This window comes from Castanea sativa, chromosome 9, assembly GCF_040712315.1.
Source record: "Castanea sativa cultivar Marrone di Chiusa Pesio chromosome 9, ASM4071231v1".
NCBI lineage: Eukaryota > Viridiplantae > Streptophyta > Magnoliopsida > Fagales > Fagaceae > Castanea > Castanea sativa.
In genome coordinates, this window is record NC_134021.1 from 43,152,933 (window position 1) to 43,172,781 (window position 19,849).

At 36.2% G+C, this 19,849-nt stretch overlaps 2 protein-coding genes and 1 pseudogene across 2 annotated transcripts; all 3 read left to right on the plus strand.

The window, feature by feature from the left end:
* Positions 1–1,459: 1,459 nt before the first annotated feature.
* Positions 1,460–2,912, plus strand: LOC142610554 (putative acetyltransferase At3g50280). The gene has a single exon (XM_075782391.1). The coding sequence runs from the start codon at positions 1,461–1,463 to the stop codon at positions 2,802–2,804; it is 1,344 nt and encodes a 447-aa protein (XP_075638506.1). The 5' UTR covers position 1,460; the 3' UTR covers positions 2,805–2,912.
* A 715-nt stretch (positions 2,913–3,627) lies between these two features.
* On the plus strand, positions 3,628–5,969 carry LOC142610555 (putative acetyltransferase At3g50280). Its single transcript, XM_075782392.1, has one exon. It carries the CDS (start codon positions 4,368–4,370, stop codon positions 5,706–5,708), a length of 1,341 nt encoding a protein of 446 aa, XP_075638507.1. The 5' UTR covers positions 3,628–4,367; the 3' UTR covers positions 5,709–5,969.
* Positions 5,970–12,724: 6,755 nt separating this feature from the next.
* Positions 12,725–14,192, plus strand: LOC142610556 (putative acetyltransferase At3g50280; annotated as a pseudogene).
* Positions 14,193–19,849: the final 5,657 nt, after the last annotated feature.

Consider the following 19,849-nt stretch of genomic DNA (forward strand, 5'->3'; position numbering starts at 1 on the left):
TTTGGTTGGAGAGGTGAAAAATGAGAGAATGAAAATTGAAGTTGGTATAAATTTACCATTATATTATTACTAAATATATAAAAAAAAAGTAACACATTTTTTGATTTAAAATTTTTTTATGGACACTTTCATATTTTTTTTATTTATAAAATAAGCAAAATGCCAAAAAAAGAAAAGAAAAAAAAAAGAAAAAAAAAGTGAGATGAGCACCCAAAAAAGAAAAAAAAGGGCCCAAAACCAACTTATTATTTATAAGAAATGGAAGAAAAGAAAAAGAAAAAGAAAAATAATCGAAAAAGTAGAAAAAAGTAGGCAAAAAGTTGGTGATGACACTTTTGTCATTCACCAACAATAGGTGTGAAAACGCCTGTTTTCTCTCCATTTTGGAGGGGCATTTTTTGTGGGCTTGGGTGGAAAATGCCTGAGCCCCATTTATAATTTTTTATATCTTTCCCTTCTTACTAAACAATATCCACTCCTATTTTCTCACATTTATTTTCCATCTACCTTATTTCACCCCAACTAAATACACCCTTAATCATATTGTTACGACTGCAATTCTACCTAATGTAGAGTTCCAAAATTATTTGGCAATAATTATTACATCTGAGTGTTAGCCTAATGATTGTGAGGTAATTGAAAAAAAATTTAAATGTTTAATATGTGAATTTTTTTGTTCTTTTTCTTAGGGACTATGTTGGTTATAAAGACCAAATTGATAAATTTTTTAGCGTTCTAAACCTGATTGGCATCATCTCAAATATCAAGGTAAGTTAATGAAATTTATCCAAAAGGAAAAGATGGAAGACAACAATTCAGGCAAACAAGGTAACAAACGTACATGCAAAAATATGAGAGCAAAAAGCCTAGACATGATTTTGGTGTTCACATGTGGTGGAGACAAGATAAGAAGACATGGGCTACGCACATGTTGGGGGATTGAGATCACTGATGCAATTGCATGCTGAAATTGAAAGTTGTTAAAAGTTGAAAAAGCAACTTTCAATCCCAACTATTAAATAAAATATATTAAAGAAAAATTAAAAAGTAAAAAAATATAAAAAAATTTGTGAAAAAAAGGTGGGTGAATTGCATCAGGTGCAATACCCTAGATATTACACCTGATCTCAATCCACATGTTGGGCTCCACAAATTTGGCAATGATGTTAACGTTATTAAGTACAATTTGACATTTTTTTTTACCAGATCACATGATTTATTATTTGAATTAAAATTATTATTTTAAATTATGATTTCTGTATAAAAATTGAAATTTGTGTATACTGTGTAATAGGCCGTGCATAATTGTCCTTTTTCTTTCTTTGCTGGGAGAATTAAACATAACATAATGTTTATTTCACACATATTTTGAACAATGTCTATTTCACAGATATTTTTCATAAGGTATCATATTCATAGAGCTCCTTGCACTCATCTAGTAGCAGTAGTTTGAAGCAGAGATGACACACATTCGCTTCATATCCACCAGTACCATTCAGGCAGCGGCGAGTCCCAAAGAGTTAACTCGAAGGATTGAGTTAACTCCATGGGATCTCCAGCTGCTCTTAGTTGATCATATCCAAAAGGGTCTCCTTTTCTTCAAACCTACACCTTCACAAGAAAAAGAACTACAAGCTAGCAGTGTGATTGATCACCTAAAAAACTCTCTGTCCCGCACATTAGATATATTCTACCCTCTTGCTGGTCGCCTTGTCATGGTTGAAAACGATGATGACAAGACCGCCTCTTTCTTTGTTGATTGCAATAACCTTGGAGCCCAATTTGTTCATGCAGTGGCTGATGATGTTACTGTGGCAGATATCCTTGATCCCATATATGTTCTAGACATTGTCAACTCCTTCTTTCTGATGAATGGCGTATTGAACTACCAAGGCATTTCCAAGCCATTGTTAGCTGTGCAGGTAACTGAGCTTGTTGATGGTATTTTCATCGGCTGCACTTTAAACCATTGTGTAGTCGATGGTAGTCCATTTTGGCATTTCTTTAACACTTGGTCTGAAATATCTAGAGGAAATAGTACTGATTCCACATCACAATCTCCTCCAATTTTCCAACGTTGTTATTTTGATGGTTTTATCGATTTCCCACTTCATATTCCTTTCCATCAGAATGAAATCCCTGATGAGAGGTCCTTTCCTACACCTCTCAAACAAAAAGTCTTTCATTTTTCCAAGAAGAAAATCTCACAACTCAAAGCAAAAGCCAATGCTGAAATGGGCACCACCAGCATCTCGTCCCTTCAAGCAGTAATGGGTCATCTTTGGCGAGCTGTGGTTCGCAGCCGGCATTACAAGGATAATCAAGAGGTTCATTACCGTTTACTTGTGGGAGTGAGGCAAAGAATACAACCACCATTGCCAGCTGAGTACGTAGGAAATGCAGTTTTATATGGGAACATAACAACTACTGTAGACAATCTTCTTGAACATGGACTAGGCTGGGCGGCTTGGCAAATAAATAAGGCAATTGCTTCTCAAACAGCAGAAGAAGTGAAAAAGTATATAGAGGATTGGGTAAATTCCCCAAAGATATTTAAATTTAGTGCCGTAACAAGTAATGCAATGATCACTGGAAGCTCGCCGCGATTCAATGTGTATGGTAATGACTTTGGCTGTGGAAGACCTGTTGCTGTGCGAAGTGGTGTTAGCAATAAGTATGATGGAAAGTTAACAGTGTTTCCTGGGATAGAAGAAGGAAGCATGGACTTTGAAGCTTGTCTTTCACCAGAGACATTGCAGGCTATGGCAGATGATGCAGAGTTCATGGAGGCTTTAGCCTCGTAATTAAACTTTGTTGTGAACCTTCATTTACACGGAAATGTTGGAAATGCAATTTGAAATTACAAGCCTCTAGATGTTGTTGGTGATCTTCAGTGTTCTTGAAAAATATGTGATGCAAAACCTAATGGTAGTGTTGTCTATGTAAGAGTTAATTGCTTGAATGTCATAAATAATTCAATGAGGTGATTTTGTCTCATTTTTCTTGTGAATATCATTGTACTAGAATAGCAATGGGAAACAAAAAAAAATACACAGAGAAGGACAAGGATGCCAAGACCAACTTTAGGTGGTCACACCCATGTAGAATTTGTTACTTGAGATACTTGTAGATGAGGCTCTTCTTGGAAATAAGAAATTCAACACATTTAAAAATGCATCATATGCTAAAGTAGCTAAAGCAATTAGTGAGAAATTTGTCATTGAATGTACACCAAAGCATGAAGAACATTGCTTTAAAACACTCAAAAAATTGGACTATTATTGTAGAATTTTGTAATAGAAAAAACAGGTTTAAATTAGTCGCAGAACTAAGATTTCAGCTTGGGGGGGAGGGGGGGGGGGGGGGGGACATCAAAAGAAAATAATAAAATAATTGATCCTTATATTCATTGAACCATGTTGAATTAAATCAATTTAGCAACAAAAAAAAAAATGTTGAATTAAATCAACACTATTTTTTCAAATTCTCTTTGTGGAAAAGTATGGTCAACTAGTTGACAAGGTCCACATTATAGATATGTTCTTCAAAATTGATATGTATCTCTTTTTCCCTTATCTTTTTTTTTTTTTTTTCATCCACACGTTTTTTTTTTTTTTTCTCCTCCACACCTTTGCCTTATCTCTATCTTCACTTTTCTTTTTTCTTTTGTTCTCTGGCACTTTGTCTGAGCTCTCTTCACGTTACTTTTTTTTTTCTTTTCTTCTCTTTGTCTACTCCAGAGCATTCAAGAAGCTCTCTCTTTCTTTCTCTCTCTCACACAAATAAATTCTCTCTCATACACACATAGATCACCGGCAGAGAAGTGAAGATCGGTGTTCTACACAGATCGGCGTTCTACATGTTTTTTTTTTTTTGTTTTGGTTTGATTAGTTTCATTTGATTATTCAGATTTCATTAGACTTATGAGAAAGATTGTTTTTGTGTTTTAAATCTTTCAATTGGGTTTTGTGTTTTTGTTTTGATTGTGGTATATTTTAGTTTGTAACCGTTGACTTTGAGATAGAGAAGAAAGAGATAGTGAAGAACGAAAGAGAAAAGGAACGAGAGAGAGAGAGAGAGAGAATTATTTTTTTATTCAACCGGGTATTATTTTAAGGGAGGATATTGTTTAGAGTAGCTACAATAATTGCTACAGTGCTCTCCTAGAGAGCTACTGTAGCAAATCTAAAAAAAAAAAAAAAAATTGGAGATGGAGAGACTGTTGGAGGGGGTTTTTTTGTTGTTGTGGTTTTGCTCTCCATAATTGGCTTTAGAGAGCCTATTGGAGATGCTCTTATATAGCCACTCCCTTATCAATGTTTGCATATGCACTCATATAGTATTTGTAATTTGAACTTGAAGCAAAGATGACACACATTCGCTTCATATCCACTAGTACCATTCAGCCAGCAGCGAGTCCCAATGAGGTAACTCGAAGGATTGAGTTAACTCCATGGGATCTCCAGCTGCTCTTAGTTGATCATATCCAAAAGGGTATCATTTTCTTCAAACCTACACCTTCACAAGAAAAAGAACTAAAGGGTAGTAGTGTGATTGATCACCTAAAATCCTCTTTGTCCCGTACATTAGATATATTCTACCCTCTTGCTGGTCGCCTTGTCATGGTAGAAAACGATGATGACAAAACCAGCTCTTTCTTTGTTGACTGCAATAATCTTGGAGCCCAGTTTGTTCATGCAATGGTAGATGATCTCTCTGTGGCAGATATCCTTGATCCCACATATGTTCCAGACATTGTCAACTCCTTCTTTCTGTTGAATAGCGTATTGAACTACGAAGGCATTTCCAAGCCATTGTTGGCTGTGCAAGTAACTGAGCTTGCTGATGGCATCTTCATCGGTTGCACTGCAAACCACTGTGTAGTGGATGGCAGCTCGTTCTGGCATTTCTTTAACACTTGGTCTGAAATATCTAGAGGTAATAATAGTCCCACATCACAATCTCCTCCAATTTTCCAACGCTGTTTCTTTGATGGTATTATCGATTTCCCCATTCATATACCTTTCCATCCCAATGAAATCTCTAATGAGAAGTCCATTCCCCCACCTCTCAAACAAAAAGTTTTTCATTTTTCAAAGAAGAAAATTGCACAACTCAAAGCAAAAGCTAATGCAGAAATGGGCACCAACAATATCTCGTCCCTTCAAGCAGTCCTTGGTCATCTTTGGCGATCTGTGGTTCGCAATAGGCGTTGTAGTGCTAATCAAGAGGTTCATTACCGCGTAATTGTGGGAATGAGGCAAAGAATACAACCACCAATACCAAAAGAATACTTAGGAAATGCGGTTTTATTGGGGAAAGTAACAGCTACCGTAGACAATCTTCTTGAACACGGGCTAGGATGGGTGGCTTGGCAGATAAACAAGGAGATTGCTTCTCAAACAGCAGAAGAGGTGAAGAAGTTTATAGAGGATTGGGTAAAAGCCCCAAACATACGGCCACTCAGTGGAATAGCAAGTAATGCATTGGTGACAGGAAGCTCGCCGCGATTCAATGTGTATGGTAATGACTTTGGCTGGGGAAGACCTATTGCTGTTCGTAGTGGCGTTGGCAATAAATTTGATGGAAAGTTAACCGTGTTTCCTGGGGTAGAAGAAGGAAGCATGGATTTTGAAGCTTGTCTTTCGCCTGAGACATTGGAGGCTATGGCAGACGATGCGGAGTTCATGGAGGTTTTAGCCTCATAATTAAATTTTGTTATGGACCTTCTTTGTCATCTTTGACATGGAAATTACAAGAGCTTCTAATAAATGTTGTTGGTGATATTCCACTTTCTAAAAAAGAGGTGATGGAAAGTTAATGATAGTGTTGTCCTCTGTGAGAGTTAATGATCTGTTAGGCGACATGAAAACAGGCAAGTACACACTTTGGCACATCATGCTAAAGGAATTGATAATTTTGTTACTTGGATTGAAGAAACTTTATCGTGTATTGAATCTTTTGTATTTCAGATGCTTTGTTTTCTTTTGCTTCTTAATAAAACTCTGGTATTTCTTTTATATATATATAAAACTGAAAAAAGTAGCATTTTTTGTTTTCATTTGCAGTTTTCAATTGGACCCATCATGAAAAAAAAAAAAAAAAAACCTTGGTTAGATTAAGAATTTATACTTACCCAAATTATGGTGGCGTTTGGGTTTTGCGTTTTAGGCGTTTGCGTATTTTACGTTTTTTTTTTTTAACAGCATCTCCGGCACTATTTATTGTTCATGAACAATGATTTTAGGCCTATGAACAGTGTAAAGCGCGTGAATAGTAATTTTTTAATAATTTTTTTATTCTTTTCAGTTTTCAGCAAAATAAGTGGTATTCAAACGGATCCTATGTGTTCAAAATAACTTACCAAACAAAGGTTTTTTTAATTTATTTTTTATTTTAAGAAACAAGCAAGGAATTGCTTGAATGTTATAAATAATTCAACAAAGTGATTTGAAAGAGTTAAATGTTATATGGCTTAACATAGGCACAATTTCACCTTGAATTGTACGTCTAATGAAAGTGTTGAATGTTATATGGTTACAAAAAGTTGTATTTTGCACATGGCCGGTGTTGGAATTCTAATCCCAATTACAGAGATTGCTATTTGAGAGTGCTACAGAAATCCATTATAACCTTATGCAACACGCAGGGATTCAAGCACCACAGAATTGGACGGTGCATGAACTTGCTTTAAGTGGTAATTGAGTTATTAGCATCTTTCCATAAGCCACCTGTAAAAGACGTCATTTTGGACATAGAAATAGAAAAATGAAATGACGTTTTTGGCAAATTTACGGCAAATATAACAAATTTTTTTTTTGGTGCTGAAAGGGCAAATATGACATACTGTAACGAAAGGAGTACATTGATAGTGTTTTAGTATTCGAGAGGGAAAATTGTAAGTTTTGAAATACAATGGATCAATTTAGAATCGTCCCAAACTTATCAGGTAAAAAGTATAACTATATCATTAACTCAAAAAATTGACATTTGAAAGTTCAAAAAGCTTGTAAAACACCTTGGAACGTTTAGACCTTCAAATTACAAAATACCAATTCAAGCTTATTAACAAACAATATACGTGCAGAAAATGTAAATAAGCTAAAACAAAATTGATAACATAATCTAAACTAGATAAAATTACATCCACAGCAGAAATTAAATGGTAAAGATTAAGGGAAGAGAGATGCAAATACAAGGACAACACAACGATGTGTTATCGAAGAGGGAAGAGGAAATCGAAATCCTCTGCATAAAACCTCTCCGCCACCCTCCAAGCGATCAATAATCTACTAAAAAATGTAGTTGGGATACATGGACAACAGAAGACCCTCCAAGCCTAATCTATCCAGTGTACCTAAGCCCTCCAAGCTCCTACTCCAATGAGGTTGCGCCGAACCTATTTCTTCTTTAGTTTATTGGATTCCGCTACAGCCCTTAGCATCAACCAATATGAACTTGGTTCCTTCTAAACTGCTTCCCAAAGTACCAAACAGCCTTCTTGCAGACATGGGTATGGTGAGAAAAGGTTTTGGTAATGTACCTCTCAAGGATGTAACAATGGAGAGGAAGATAGTAGAGGAATTTGAAGAGTCTCTATGTGAAGATTGTGGAAGAGTCAATCTTGTTTTTCTCTAGGGCTTCTCTCTCAAAATTCTCTCTGGAAGCTCTCTACATTTCGTGGGTATAAGGGGTATATATACGGGAGAGACAAAGGAATGTGAAGAGTCAGTTTTTTCAAAACAGAGTTGGCTGGTGACTTGGCCTCGCGACTTGACTGAGTCGCGAGTTCAGGCCGCGAGCAAATAGAATAGCCAGATTGGACTTTTTGTCCTGTAGTGCTCCAGCTGGCATGACTGTTCATCTTCTTTGCATGCTTCACTCGTGAGCAACATCTGGTGGCTTGCAAGCTGCGAGCCACCAGCGAGTCCTTGCTTCACTGCACAATCTTGAGCATTTCTTCATATTTTCTTACACACTACCCTTACATGAATCACATCTAAATACAGGGTTTCTAAGTGCTGAATTACAAGCAAATTGACACGGAATAAAGCCAACAAAATGGTTGATAAATTTCAACCTTACAACATCACATTGCATTTTTTTTTTTTTTTTTTTTTTGTCAGGCATAATGGGAGGGAGGGGTTTGAAACTTGAAAATTTTTGTTGAAAATACCAAGAGATGGTAGTTGAGTTAAATGGCTTTGACAATATTGCATTGCATATAAAAAAATAGAGCATAGTTTATTTGACACACTATCACACGAATAATACACACACTTACCAGAAACAAAGAGCAATGTAATTTGAAGTCACGATTTTGAATGTGCATTATTATCAATAAGTAAGATTATCAAGAGGCAGGATTATTGGAAGTTAGGATTTCCCAAAAAAGTAAACCAATACTAAATAGATTTGTTGAGGGTCGATTTTCTATGAACGCATGGACACACAACACTTGCTCTTCAACGCCCACTAAAGTCTAGTTAGCTGAATATTAAGGGTCCGTTTGGTTTGAAAGATTTTAGGAAGGATGGAAAATGTAGGAGAGAAAAATGGGTAGAAAATATTTTTGGTAGGTGTTTGGTAGAGGGAAGAGAGGAGAAAAAAATTGATGAGGCCCGAGAGTTTTCTCCTTGGCCCCACCAAAATGTTTTCTCCCCAAAATGGGGAGAAAACTGAGAGGAAAACTCTCATTGTATGAAGCAGACAAAAATACCCATGTGTACGGGCACATGGGTTTGTTGTTTCTTTGCTAGTTTTGGCCTCCTTTTGTGGTTATTAAAAAAAGAATTTTGTCTATTTGTTTTTCCTTCTTCTTTGTTTTTGTCTTTGGTTTTTGGTTTTTTTTTTTTTTGGCCTTTTCTAGTACTTCTCATTATTTTTATTTTATTTTTTGGTGCTAATTGTCCAAACACAATTTTCTTACTAAAAAAATGTGTTACTTTTTGTTTTATTCAATGAGGATATAATTGTAAATTGGCAAAAATACAAAATTGACCCTCTAACTTTCACCATTTTTCATTTTAGTTCTCTAACTTTCAGATTTGTCAATTTAGTCCTCTAACTTTCAATTTAGTTCTCTAACTTTCAGTTTTTGTCAATGTAGGGCTCCGTTACAACTCTGTTAGTGGCTGCTGTTACATTCACTGAAACGACACCGTTTTGCATGTTTTTTTTTTAAATTTAAAATTAAAAGAAAATAAAAAAAAATCTAGAAAATAAAAAAAACGTTAAGAGGAACGACAACCTTCTTCCCCTTACCTTGAATCAAAACAAAACAAAGGAGACCCAAATCCCTAACTTGTGTAACTTTGAGAGAGAGAGAGAGAGACTGAGTTGAGGACTGAAATCACCAGCTGCTCTCCTCGCCGTCCCTCGCTACTTTGCTCGTCGTGTAAACCATCACCACCACCCTCGTTGCTCTGCCTTGACTGAATCGATGATGGATGTACTACAGTAAGGCAAGGCAGAGCAAAACTTGGCTGGAGCTAAAGCTTCAAAACGTCATCGCGTTTCTTGATATTGAGCTGGCGATCGATCTCGTTCTCAACTGGCAAGCCATGGCAGTCCCAGCTGAAGCGACAAGTGACGTGGAAGCCGTTTATGGACTGGTACTAGGTGATGATGTCCTTGATGGTGCCAGCGAGGATGTGGCCATAGTGAGGGAGTCCGGTGACGAACGGCGGACCATCATAGAAAACGTACTCCAGCGAGTCTTTGGTCCGTTCGAGGTGAGCCTCGAAGGCCTTGATCTCCATCTAGAGGCGGAGGATTTCCTCCTCGTGTTTAGGGAAGGAGAAGTCTGCCTTCGCATACTTCTTCCATTGTGGCAGAGGCGCTGTGTGAGAGGAAGGATGTAGCGTGGGTTTTATTTTGTTTTGTTTTGTTTGTTTGTTTTTTTTGTTCAGATTTTTTTTTTAATTCCGAATTAAAAAAAAAATGCAAAACAGCGTTGTTTTAGTGGGTCTAACAGCAGCCATTAATAGAGCTGTAACGGAACTTTACATTGACAAAAATTGAAAGTTAGAGGATTGAATTGACAAAACTGAAAGTTAGAAGACTGAAATGAAAAAAAAAAATGTGAAAGTTAGAGGGTCAGTTTTGCATTTTTGCCTTGTGAATTTATACCAATTTCATTTTCCATCATCTCATTTTTTTTTCTCTCTAGCCAAAAAAAGAAAAAAGAAGAAAAAAAAGAGGTTTCCATCCTTCCAACCAACATGCATAAAGGAAAATTAAATCATTTCTGTCTTTCCCAAATTTTCTATTATCTCACTTTTCTACCCTTCAATCAAGCAGACCTAAGTTGAGTTCAAAGATACCTACTGCCCATTTGAAGTCAGAAATCCATCTAAGGGGCCTTCAAAGTTCAAAAGTCCAAGTATTTTCCACTTCTCGGATTGGGCCTTGTGCTTGTAAACTTTTACTTCACGGAAATGGGCTCTACAAGTCATTGATCTATACTTCACGGATTAGGCTTTATACCCATGTTGACAACAAAAATTGGGCTTTGAAGCCCATGTTATCTTAGTGCAAGATTGGGCTTATCTCCTTCAGCCCTTATTTATAGGATATGGGTCAGCAGAATGGATATATTCCAAACCCACTACAAGTCTAATACACGGAAAATCACATAAACTCGCAAGTTTTGCAACTCTACACGCATCGCTCTTCACTCCAAAGACGAAAATAAGAAAGAAAGACTCGGTCCATTTTCCAACTTACGCTCTATTTGTTTCAACAATAAAGTTTTTTAAAAAATGAGACATTTTTTAAGAAGCATTTTCTATAAAACTATCTCATTTTCTAATGTTTGGTAGCAACTTTAAATGAGTTGAAAAACAAACTCATAACTTCCCATATTTAGTATGTAGTGAGATAGAGTTGTTTTTCAAAAAAATTTATTGGAAAACAATCACTAAAAATAAGCCATACTTTTTATGTTGACCAAAGATAGTTTTCCTTTGACTCATCTTTTTTTATGCTACCAAACACTGGAAAACAAGAAAAACTATCTTTACACATAGTTTTCTATTGAAACAAACAGAGCGTTAGTTCCATTTTTGTTCTAGCTCAAGAAAATTGTGTTCGCCCCTCACTCCTCTCTCTATTCTCCAATTTTTCTCAATCTTTTTGGCCCTACCGAACTGTAAAGCAAAAAGAACGTGTTTGTTATATGTTAGTAACGAGGAGAAGAAAATTTCATATACTCCATACCAAAAAATTTAGAATCACATCTTTACCACATTTCTGATGTGACAAATGTAAGTGTTAGGAAAAAAAAAAAATAGTGTACCCACGTGAAAGTGAAAAATTCACAATTTACAAACATCAAAATTCCAAACAAAAAAAAAAAAAAAAATTGTGATCTTAGAAAAATTCTAGTATTCACAAATGACCTTTTTTTTTTTTAAGCAATGTGCTCTCTGTTGTGGGTCCAGCCCACGTAACAACTGATGACGAGCCCAAATGATGACCTTGCCATCCAAGATTAAGGATTCCTATTTGCAATAGGAATAGAAGAAGTCAAAGTATATATAAAAAGCAGAGTGAAGGGTTTTTCTTATTAATTAGAGAGAAAGAAACATGGTTAGATTGGCAGCCGCGAAATGAGAAAAGACTGCAAGCCGCCAGTGAGAGAGAGAGAGAGAGAGAGAGAGAGAGAACGAAAAAGACCACTTAAGTAAGCGCATGAGAATAATATTGTGCAAGTGAGAGAAAAGAAGATAAGGATATATATATATATATATATATATATATATATATATATATATATATATATTTATATTTGTCTATCTATGAGACATATACTAATTAAAGGATGATTAATTAATTTGAGTTTTTATCCATGATAAGTTTTTGGGTACTACAACTATAGGTAGTTATTGTATTTTAGAGTATGAATGAAGATTTTAGGTGAGTTTATATTATTCCTAGAGAGATTGTACTAAATTGCAGCCCTTATATTTTCTCTGACATAATGAAATCATTGCAATTCTATGAACGTAAGCATATTATTGAATTACATAAATTTTGTAAAAACTAATATACAAATGTTATAGAGCATAGATGTGTAGGTGGAAATTTGTGTTACCGTGTTTGTGTCATGTCAAAGTAAATTATTTTAAGACATGACTTAACCTTAAACCAACTCATTTAATAATTATGTGAAACCTTCTAATAATTTCTTTAGCTTTTGAATAATAAAAATTAATAATATAATTAATAAAAATTAATTTTTTAATTATATTTAGTATTCAAATTTATTTTAGAAAAAAATAAGGACATATACTTATATAAATGTAGTTTAAATTCTTTGTCATTACCACCCCAAAAATGGCTCGGATGGAGTTGAAATATGTGTTCTTTTTTTGCTGAATGAGTCGAAGAATAAGTCATGTCGAATATCTTCCGTTGTAATATAGTAAATAATAATTAACCAAGCTTTCCAGTTTCCACTTTCCATAGAAAGAAAGAGATAGGTGATTATCAAAAAGAGACAAAAGAAAAGAGATAGGTTCTGTCAAAAGTAGCGGCTAAATTAAGACAACATATTAATGTGGTCAAAATTTCAATGCTCAAGTGTGGACTGTGTGGTGGACTGAAGACTAGTGAATGGCGTATTGCGCTCCACAATTTTGACACTGACGTTGTTCGGATTCTCAAAGAGCTCCTTTTATAGCTAGCCAGCTATAATGGTTGCATATGTGCTCAGCTTATCTAGTTTGAACCAATGATGACACACATTCGCTTCAAATCCACTAGTACTATCCGGGCAGCAGCGAGTCCCAACGAAGGATTGAGTTAACTCCATGGGATCTCCAGATGCTCTTAGTTGATCATATCCAAAAGGGCCTCCTTTTCTTCAAACCTACACCTTCACAAGAAGAAGAACTACATGGTAGCAGTGTGATTGATCACCTAAAAATCTCTCTGTCCCGCACATTAGATATATTCTATCCCCTTGCTGGTCGCCTTGTCATGGTTGAAAACGATGATGACAAGTCCACCTCTTTCTTTGTTGATAGTAATAACCTTGGAGCCCAGTTTGTTCATGCGGTGGCTGATGATGTTACTGTGGCAGATATCCTTGATCCCATATATGTTCCAGACATTGTCAACTCCTTCTTTTTGATGAATGGCATATTGAATCACCAAGGCACTTCCAAGCCATTGTTGGCTGTGCAGGTAACTGAGCTTGTTGATGGAATTTTCATCGGTTGCACTTTAAACCATTGTGTAGTCGATGGTAGTTCATTCTGGCATTTCTTTAACACTTGGTCTGAGATATCTAGAGGTAATAATACTAATCCCACATCAATATCTCCTCCAATTTTCCAGCGTTGTTATTTTGATGGTATTATCGATTTCCCACTGCATATTCCTTTCCATCACAATGAAATCTCTGATGAGAGGTCCATTCCTCCTCCCCTGAAACAAAAGGTCTTTCATTTTTCAAAGAGGAAAATTTCACAACTAAAAGCAAAAGCCAATGCTGAAATGGACACAAGCAACATCTCTTCCCTTCAAGCAGTATTGGGTCATCTTTGGCGATCTGTGGTTCGCAACCGGCGTTGCAGCGCTAATCAAGAGGCTTATTACCACGTACTTGTGGGAATGAGGCAAAGAATACAACCACCATTGCCAGAAGAATACTTGGGAAACGCGGTTTTATTGGGGACCGTAACAACTACAGTTGAAAATCTTCTTGAGCACGGATTAGGCTGGGTGGCTTCACAGATAAACAAGGTGATTGCTTCTCAAACAGTTGAAGAAGGAGGAAGTGTATAGAGGATTGGGTAAAAGCCCCAAAGATATCAACACTCGGAGGAGTAACACAAAATGCATTGATCACAGGAAGCTGGCCGCGATTCAATGTGTATGGTAATGACTTTGGTTGGGGAAGACCTATTGCCGTGCGAAGTGGTCCTGGCAACAAGTTTGATGGAAAGTTAACAGTGTTCCCTGGGGTAGAAGAAGGAAGTATGGATTTTGAAGCTTGTCTTTCGCCTGAGACATTGCAAGCTATGATAGATGATTCAGAGTTCATGGAGACTTTTGCTTCATAATTAAACTTTTTTGTGATCCTTCTTTGACCAAGAAATGTTGGAAATGCAATTTGAAATTGTAGTGTGATCTTCCACTTTCTTAAATAAATAAAAAAAAGAAAAAAAGGTGACGGTGGAAAACTCTGAAGGGTCAAAGATGGAACTCTCACTGGCGGCTTGCACTTTTTTCTCATTTCGCGGCTGCCTCTCTAAACATGTTCCTTTCACTCTAATTAATAAGAAACACCCTTAGTCTGCTCTTTATATATACTTTGACTTCTTCTATTCCTATTGCAAGTAGGAATCCTTAATCTTGGATGGCAAGGTCATTATTTGGGCTTGTCAGTTGTTACGTGGGCTGGACCCACTACAGAGAGCACATTGCTACAAGAGGTAATTTGTGAATAGTAGAACTTTTCTAAGATCACAATTTTTTTTTTTTGAATTTTGAATTCTGACGTTTGCAAATTGTGAGTTTTTTTTTTCACTTTTACATGGATACACTATTTTTTCTCTAACACTAACATTTATCATATCAGAAATGTGGTAATGTTGTGATCTTAGATTTTTTGGTATAGAGTATATGGATTTTTCTTCTCTTAATTACTAGCATGTAATAAACACGTTCTTTTTCCTTTACAGTTTGATAGAGCAAAAAAGATTGAGAAAAATTGGAGAATAGAGAGAGGATAGAGGGGTGAACACAATTTTCTTGAGCTAGAACAAAAATGGAACTAAGTTGGAAAATGCAACAACTAAAGAGAGTGAGGCAAATAAAAGCCCAAGTACTAATATTTACTGAGTTTTAAAAAAAAAATTGCTCCTTGTTTTGGAAGCAACTAGAAGGTTGCCCGCGCATTGCGCAGATAATGTTGTAAGCTTTTATGTAAATTGGTTTTGAAAATTTTTGTACATATATTATAGCATAAATGACAGTTATTTTCATTGCTAAAATCACCTATAATTATAGTAGAAACTTTAGGGTATGTAAGCATATTTTTGTTGCCTACCATTAGTTGATCATAAACCAATTGATTGCAAACATACATTATGCATATCAAACTCCTTGAATCTATCCTTTGTCATACGAAATGTCTACTAAGGCATTGATCTTATGAAGTATCTTCAATAATATTTTAACTGCTAAGGTTGCTTAGTGATTCATGTTTAGGCAAAGCAACAAACACACTTCTATATTGTGAAGGCTCTCGCGAACAGCTGTACATGATACTTGAGCAATAAATAAATAAATAAAGCAAGTAGTTTCAATGATGGTCGAGCTAGACATGATTCAACATATGTAACAAATTTTTAACAAAAGGTGTACCAATATAATATATTTAACAATTTTTTTTAATACCATTTTGAGTTAATATAGATTCTAGGATAACCTTCAAATAATGGAGGCACCACATAATTTTTTCTACCCACTTAGTTCTTAATTTGTACCTTTGCGGTTCTCATTGCTTATTTCTTTGTTCTTATTTTTAACAATTGAGTTCTGTTATTTAGTAAGACATAGAATATGAGTATATTGTGGTGATTATTTTCAAACTTGCTTCCAAATAATACTTAACCCCTCAATAGGTAAAAGAAAATTATTCACCTAAAAATAATAACAACTTTCTAACCCGTAGTTAAGTTAATTTGTTTCACTCGTGTCAATTATATAGCCTGCTACATCATATAACCAAATAAAAATCATAAATTTTTTGTCAAGCATTTTATCAAACGCTATGGATTCAAAATAAAATATATAATTACTCTTGGGCTCTTAGCACTTTGAATCCCACAAAATTTTTGCCTCAATTGGCGTTTTGAATGTGGCCCAATCCATATAGATACATGGGTATGTGCTCCGACTACATGTGGCATTGAGGAGCTTGATTTTTTGATTGAGCTTCTCCCTGAGTCTGTCTTCCCTCAAACATTGCAAACCACAAACTTGGTAACTCAAATAAAATTTTGAAAAAAAAATGAAAGAAAGAAACAAAGAGAGAGAGTTGACAATATTTATATATTTGCAGACATTGAGAAGGGAGTTTTTGTGCATGACCTTATAGAGGAATCGTTGATCAATCAATAGAAGGAGGATCCATCAATATCTAATTTTCAAAAGAAGCAGATACATTAGTGTGCGTTTAAATTGAAAGAGGAAGTGAAAGAGTCTTTTTTTTGCTAGAAGAGTTGAAGAGTTGAGAGAGAGAGAGAAAGAGAGAGAGAACTGAAGAGTTAAGAGAGAGTGAATGAAGTTAAAAAAATTTAAGATGGATTTGGTCTAAATGGAAATTACTTGGAAAGTATAATATTATTGTAAACTTGTAAAGGTGCAACAATGCAAAGCTTGGTTTCACTTTGCCAGGTGCTTACTATAGTGTGCATTTAAATTTGAAAGGGGAAGTGAAAGAGTTTTTTGTTTTGTCCAGAAGAAGTGAAGAGTTAGGAGAGAGAAAGAAGTGAATTGATATTTGCTGAAGCAACAAGTGCTAAACATAAAAGCTGGATTGTTTTTAATTTTTGAGTTTTTTTTTTTTTTTTTTTTTTTTTTTTTTTTTTTTGTGAGAAGGAATTTTTGAGGTTGGAATGAAACAACATCCTTTCATAATAAAAAGGATGGCAAAGAACTCATATAGAGCGCCACATGGAAAAACTTCATGCATTCTCGTATAAGGTCTCTGCTTTTATATATATATATTGATTTGCTCTTTTTGCATCTTTATGAGATGTCTTCTTTGTTTTTACATACCAGGTAAGCTAATATATGAACAGTACGAAGGTTATGGAGTCAAGATGGCTTGGAGTCAAAATATTATGTCACTTGACTAGTTTTTTTTTTTTGTATCACAAGAATAAAATGTCAGGATAGAAATTTGCTTCAAATTCCTAGTTAGTTTTAGTTTTGGTTTCCTAAGAAAAGGTGTTTGTTTAAAATGTTTTATTGTTGAAAAAGTAATTAGATATTCCTTGTCTATCAAGAAATATAAATAGTGGATATTTTGGTTGGTGTTGTCTTGGACATAAATATAAAATTGGCCGGACCACGTTAAATATTGTTGTTTCTTGTAAATATTTTATTTCTTTATGCTGAAGGCAAAGGAACATAAAATACAGCCATTTGCTAGTTCATTGAAGAATGATAACAAGACGACGACATTCAAATTAAATAAGGAGTTAATGAACTTCATGAATACGGAGTGAATGAACTTCATGGCACCGTTTTGTAATAATTTTAGTAATTGCTTTATGGAAATAACTTAAGATTTTTACCCAATAGCTTAATGCTTTGTATCTATTCTCAGTTCATTGTAATCATTTTCACAGAATCAATACAACTGAGTTTTATTTAAAGAGTGTTCTTGGCTTTATTTAAGCTAGTCCAAAATCATAACAATATATTTTTTTTTGATTGACCAAAATCATAACAATTGATATAAGAATTCATTGCACAACACGACAATGAGTATCTCCAGTTGTAAGATAATGTCGTTGGCCAAGATAAGATAATGTTGTTGGCCAAGATTTCAATGCTCACTTACGGTGGACAGAGGACTTGTAGCAAATGCCACAACTTTGATAATGACGTTGCTAGGATCCCTTTTGGCACTTCATTGCCTTGAGAACCAACTACGGTTCTCATTGAGCTCCTTTTATAGCCATTAATTCACAATGCTTGCAAATGTACTAATCTATTACCAGTAGTTTGTTCGAAGCAGAGATTGTTGGGTGCCGACACCTACATGTCCAGCGCACTCTTTTGCTTAGCTCATTGAATGAGCTTGTTGGACAAGTGCTCAGAAGTCAGCAAAGTGAAATGGGTTTGCTAAAGTAGCTTGACCGAAAGAGAAGAATTGGGTTCATCTTTTTCTCTATAATTATGTACAGAAGTCCATAATTATGTACAAAAGTCCAGCAACATTTATGAAGGGATGTACAACAGACAAGCCACAAAAGTCAGCCTATTTTCTGCTTGCAGTGACTTAGGCGTGTTGGACATGCTGAGGAGAAAAAGAAGAAAAGAAAGGGGTTGATGCATTAAAAGGCTATTCGGCCTAAGGGAGAGCTGAGGAAAAAGAAATTGGTTGAAGCAAAAGTCAAGGCTTGTGTGCTTGCATCTATTGTGATTTAATATCAAGAGTGTGAAAGGGAGGAAAGAATTACCATTCCTCTCTATTATAATCACACTGCAAGATTACACAAAACTAAACAATTTGTGTTGCAGTCATGCCTACTAAATTCAGAGGAAAGAAAACAGAACAACCCTGAAGAGGTTTTGCTATGGAAGCACTATACCGAACAGAGGCATAGGTGAACAACTGATTCAGAGAACAAAACCGAATTCGTATTCAAGTATTTGATTCTTCCGATGACACACACACACACAAAAACAACAACCACAACAACAACAAATAACAAAAAAAAACTGTCACGTGCCAACTCTAAATTGGCATGATATTGTACACTTTGGGTTGCTCCTCACTTTGACCTCAAACCCATTTGGGGTCGAGACTTTCCTTAATTATAAAGCACAGGACCTCACCCTACCTAGGCAATGTGGGACTCAGCATGATTTGGTTCTCTCTCACCTCACCCCATTTAAGAGATTTTTTGGCTTTTTGGGTCCCCACAAAAGTTCTATCAAGCTTTAATGATGTATCATAAGAGCATTCACAGCAGTGGAGCTAAATAGCTATATTGCTATTTTAGCTCCACTCAAACCATAAAATTCCCTACACAGCAGTGGAGGCAAAGCTAAATTTTTTTAGCTTTGCGCTACAGTGCTCATGTATCAATACATGAGCACTGTAGCTGAAAGTTATAAAAAAAAATAATATTTTACTCACGTCTGCATTAAAAAACAATACACGCTCCCCTCTCTCTTTCTCTCCCACAGTCACCGAACAAGCAACTCTCTCTCTCTCACAGTTCACTCTCTTTCTCTCTCAACCCTCTCGAAGCTCACCGCCGATCATCCATTTCGAAGCTCACCGCCGATCATCCATTTCGAAGCTCACCGCCGATCAAGCATCTCGAAGCTCACCGCCGATCAAGCATCTCGAAGCTCACCGCCGATCAAGCATCTCGAAGCTCTCCGCCGATCAAGCATCTCGAAGCTCACCGCCGATCAAGCATTTCGAAGCTCACCGCCGATCAAGCATCTCGAAGCTCACCGCCGATCAAGCATCTCGAAGCTCACCGCCGATCAAGCATCTCGAAGCTCTCCGCCGATCAAGCACCTCAAGCTCACCGCCGATCAAGCCTCAGCCCACGCCGATCCAAGCTCTCAACTCTCTCAAAACTCTCTCAGCTCAGACCCACGCCGACCCACGCCGATCAACCCTCTCGGCCTCAGACCCACGCCGACGCCGTCTTCTCTTCACAGTCGCTCTCTGAAGCTCGCCGCCGATCAACCTCAGCCCACGCCGTCGAAGCTCTCAACTCTCTCAAGCTCGCCGCCGCCGACCCATCTCGCCCAGTCCTCCATCTCACCGTCGATCTCCATCGGCACCGCCTTCATCGGATTCAAGAACGCCGCGGATTTCGTGGCGTGGCTATGGCTGGATTTGTGATTTGTGTGGGTTTGTTGGTGTGATTTGTGATTTGTGTGATTTGTGCTGATGGTTTTTTTCTGTGATCTTGGTTGGTTGGCAGTGGTGGTGGATCGGTTTGGGGAGTTTTTTTGTTTTGTGTTTGTATTATTTTATTGTAATAGAAATATTATTTTATTGTAATGTTTATATTATTTTATTGCGTTGAAAGCTAAAATAGATGCACTGCTGCAGCATGTTTTGTAAAGTGTA

Bases quoted from the DNA above. Each gene is read 5' to 3' on its own strand.
- LOC142610554 (XM_075782391.1), top strand. From the start codon at position 1,461: ATGACACACATTCGCTTCATATCCACCAGTACCATTCAGGCAGCGGCG.
- LOC142610555 (XM_075782392.1), top strand. From the start codon at position 4,368: ATGACACACATTCGCTTCATATCCACTAGTACCATTCAGCCAGCAGCG.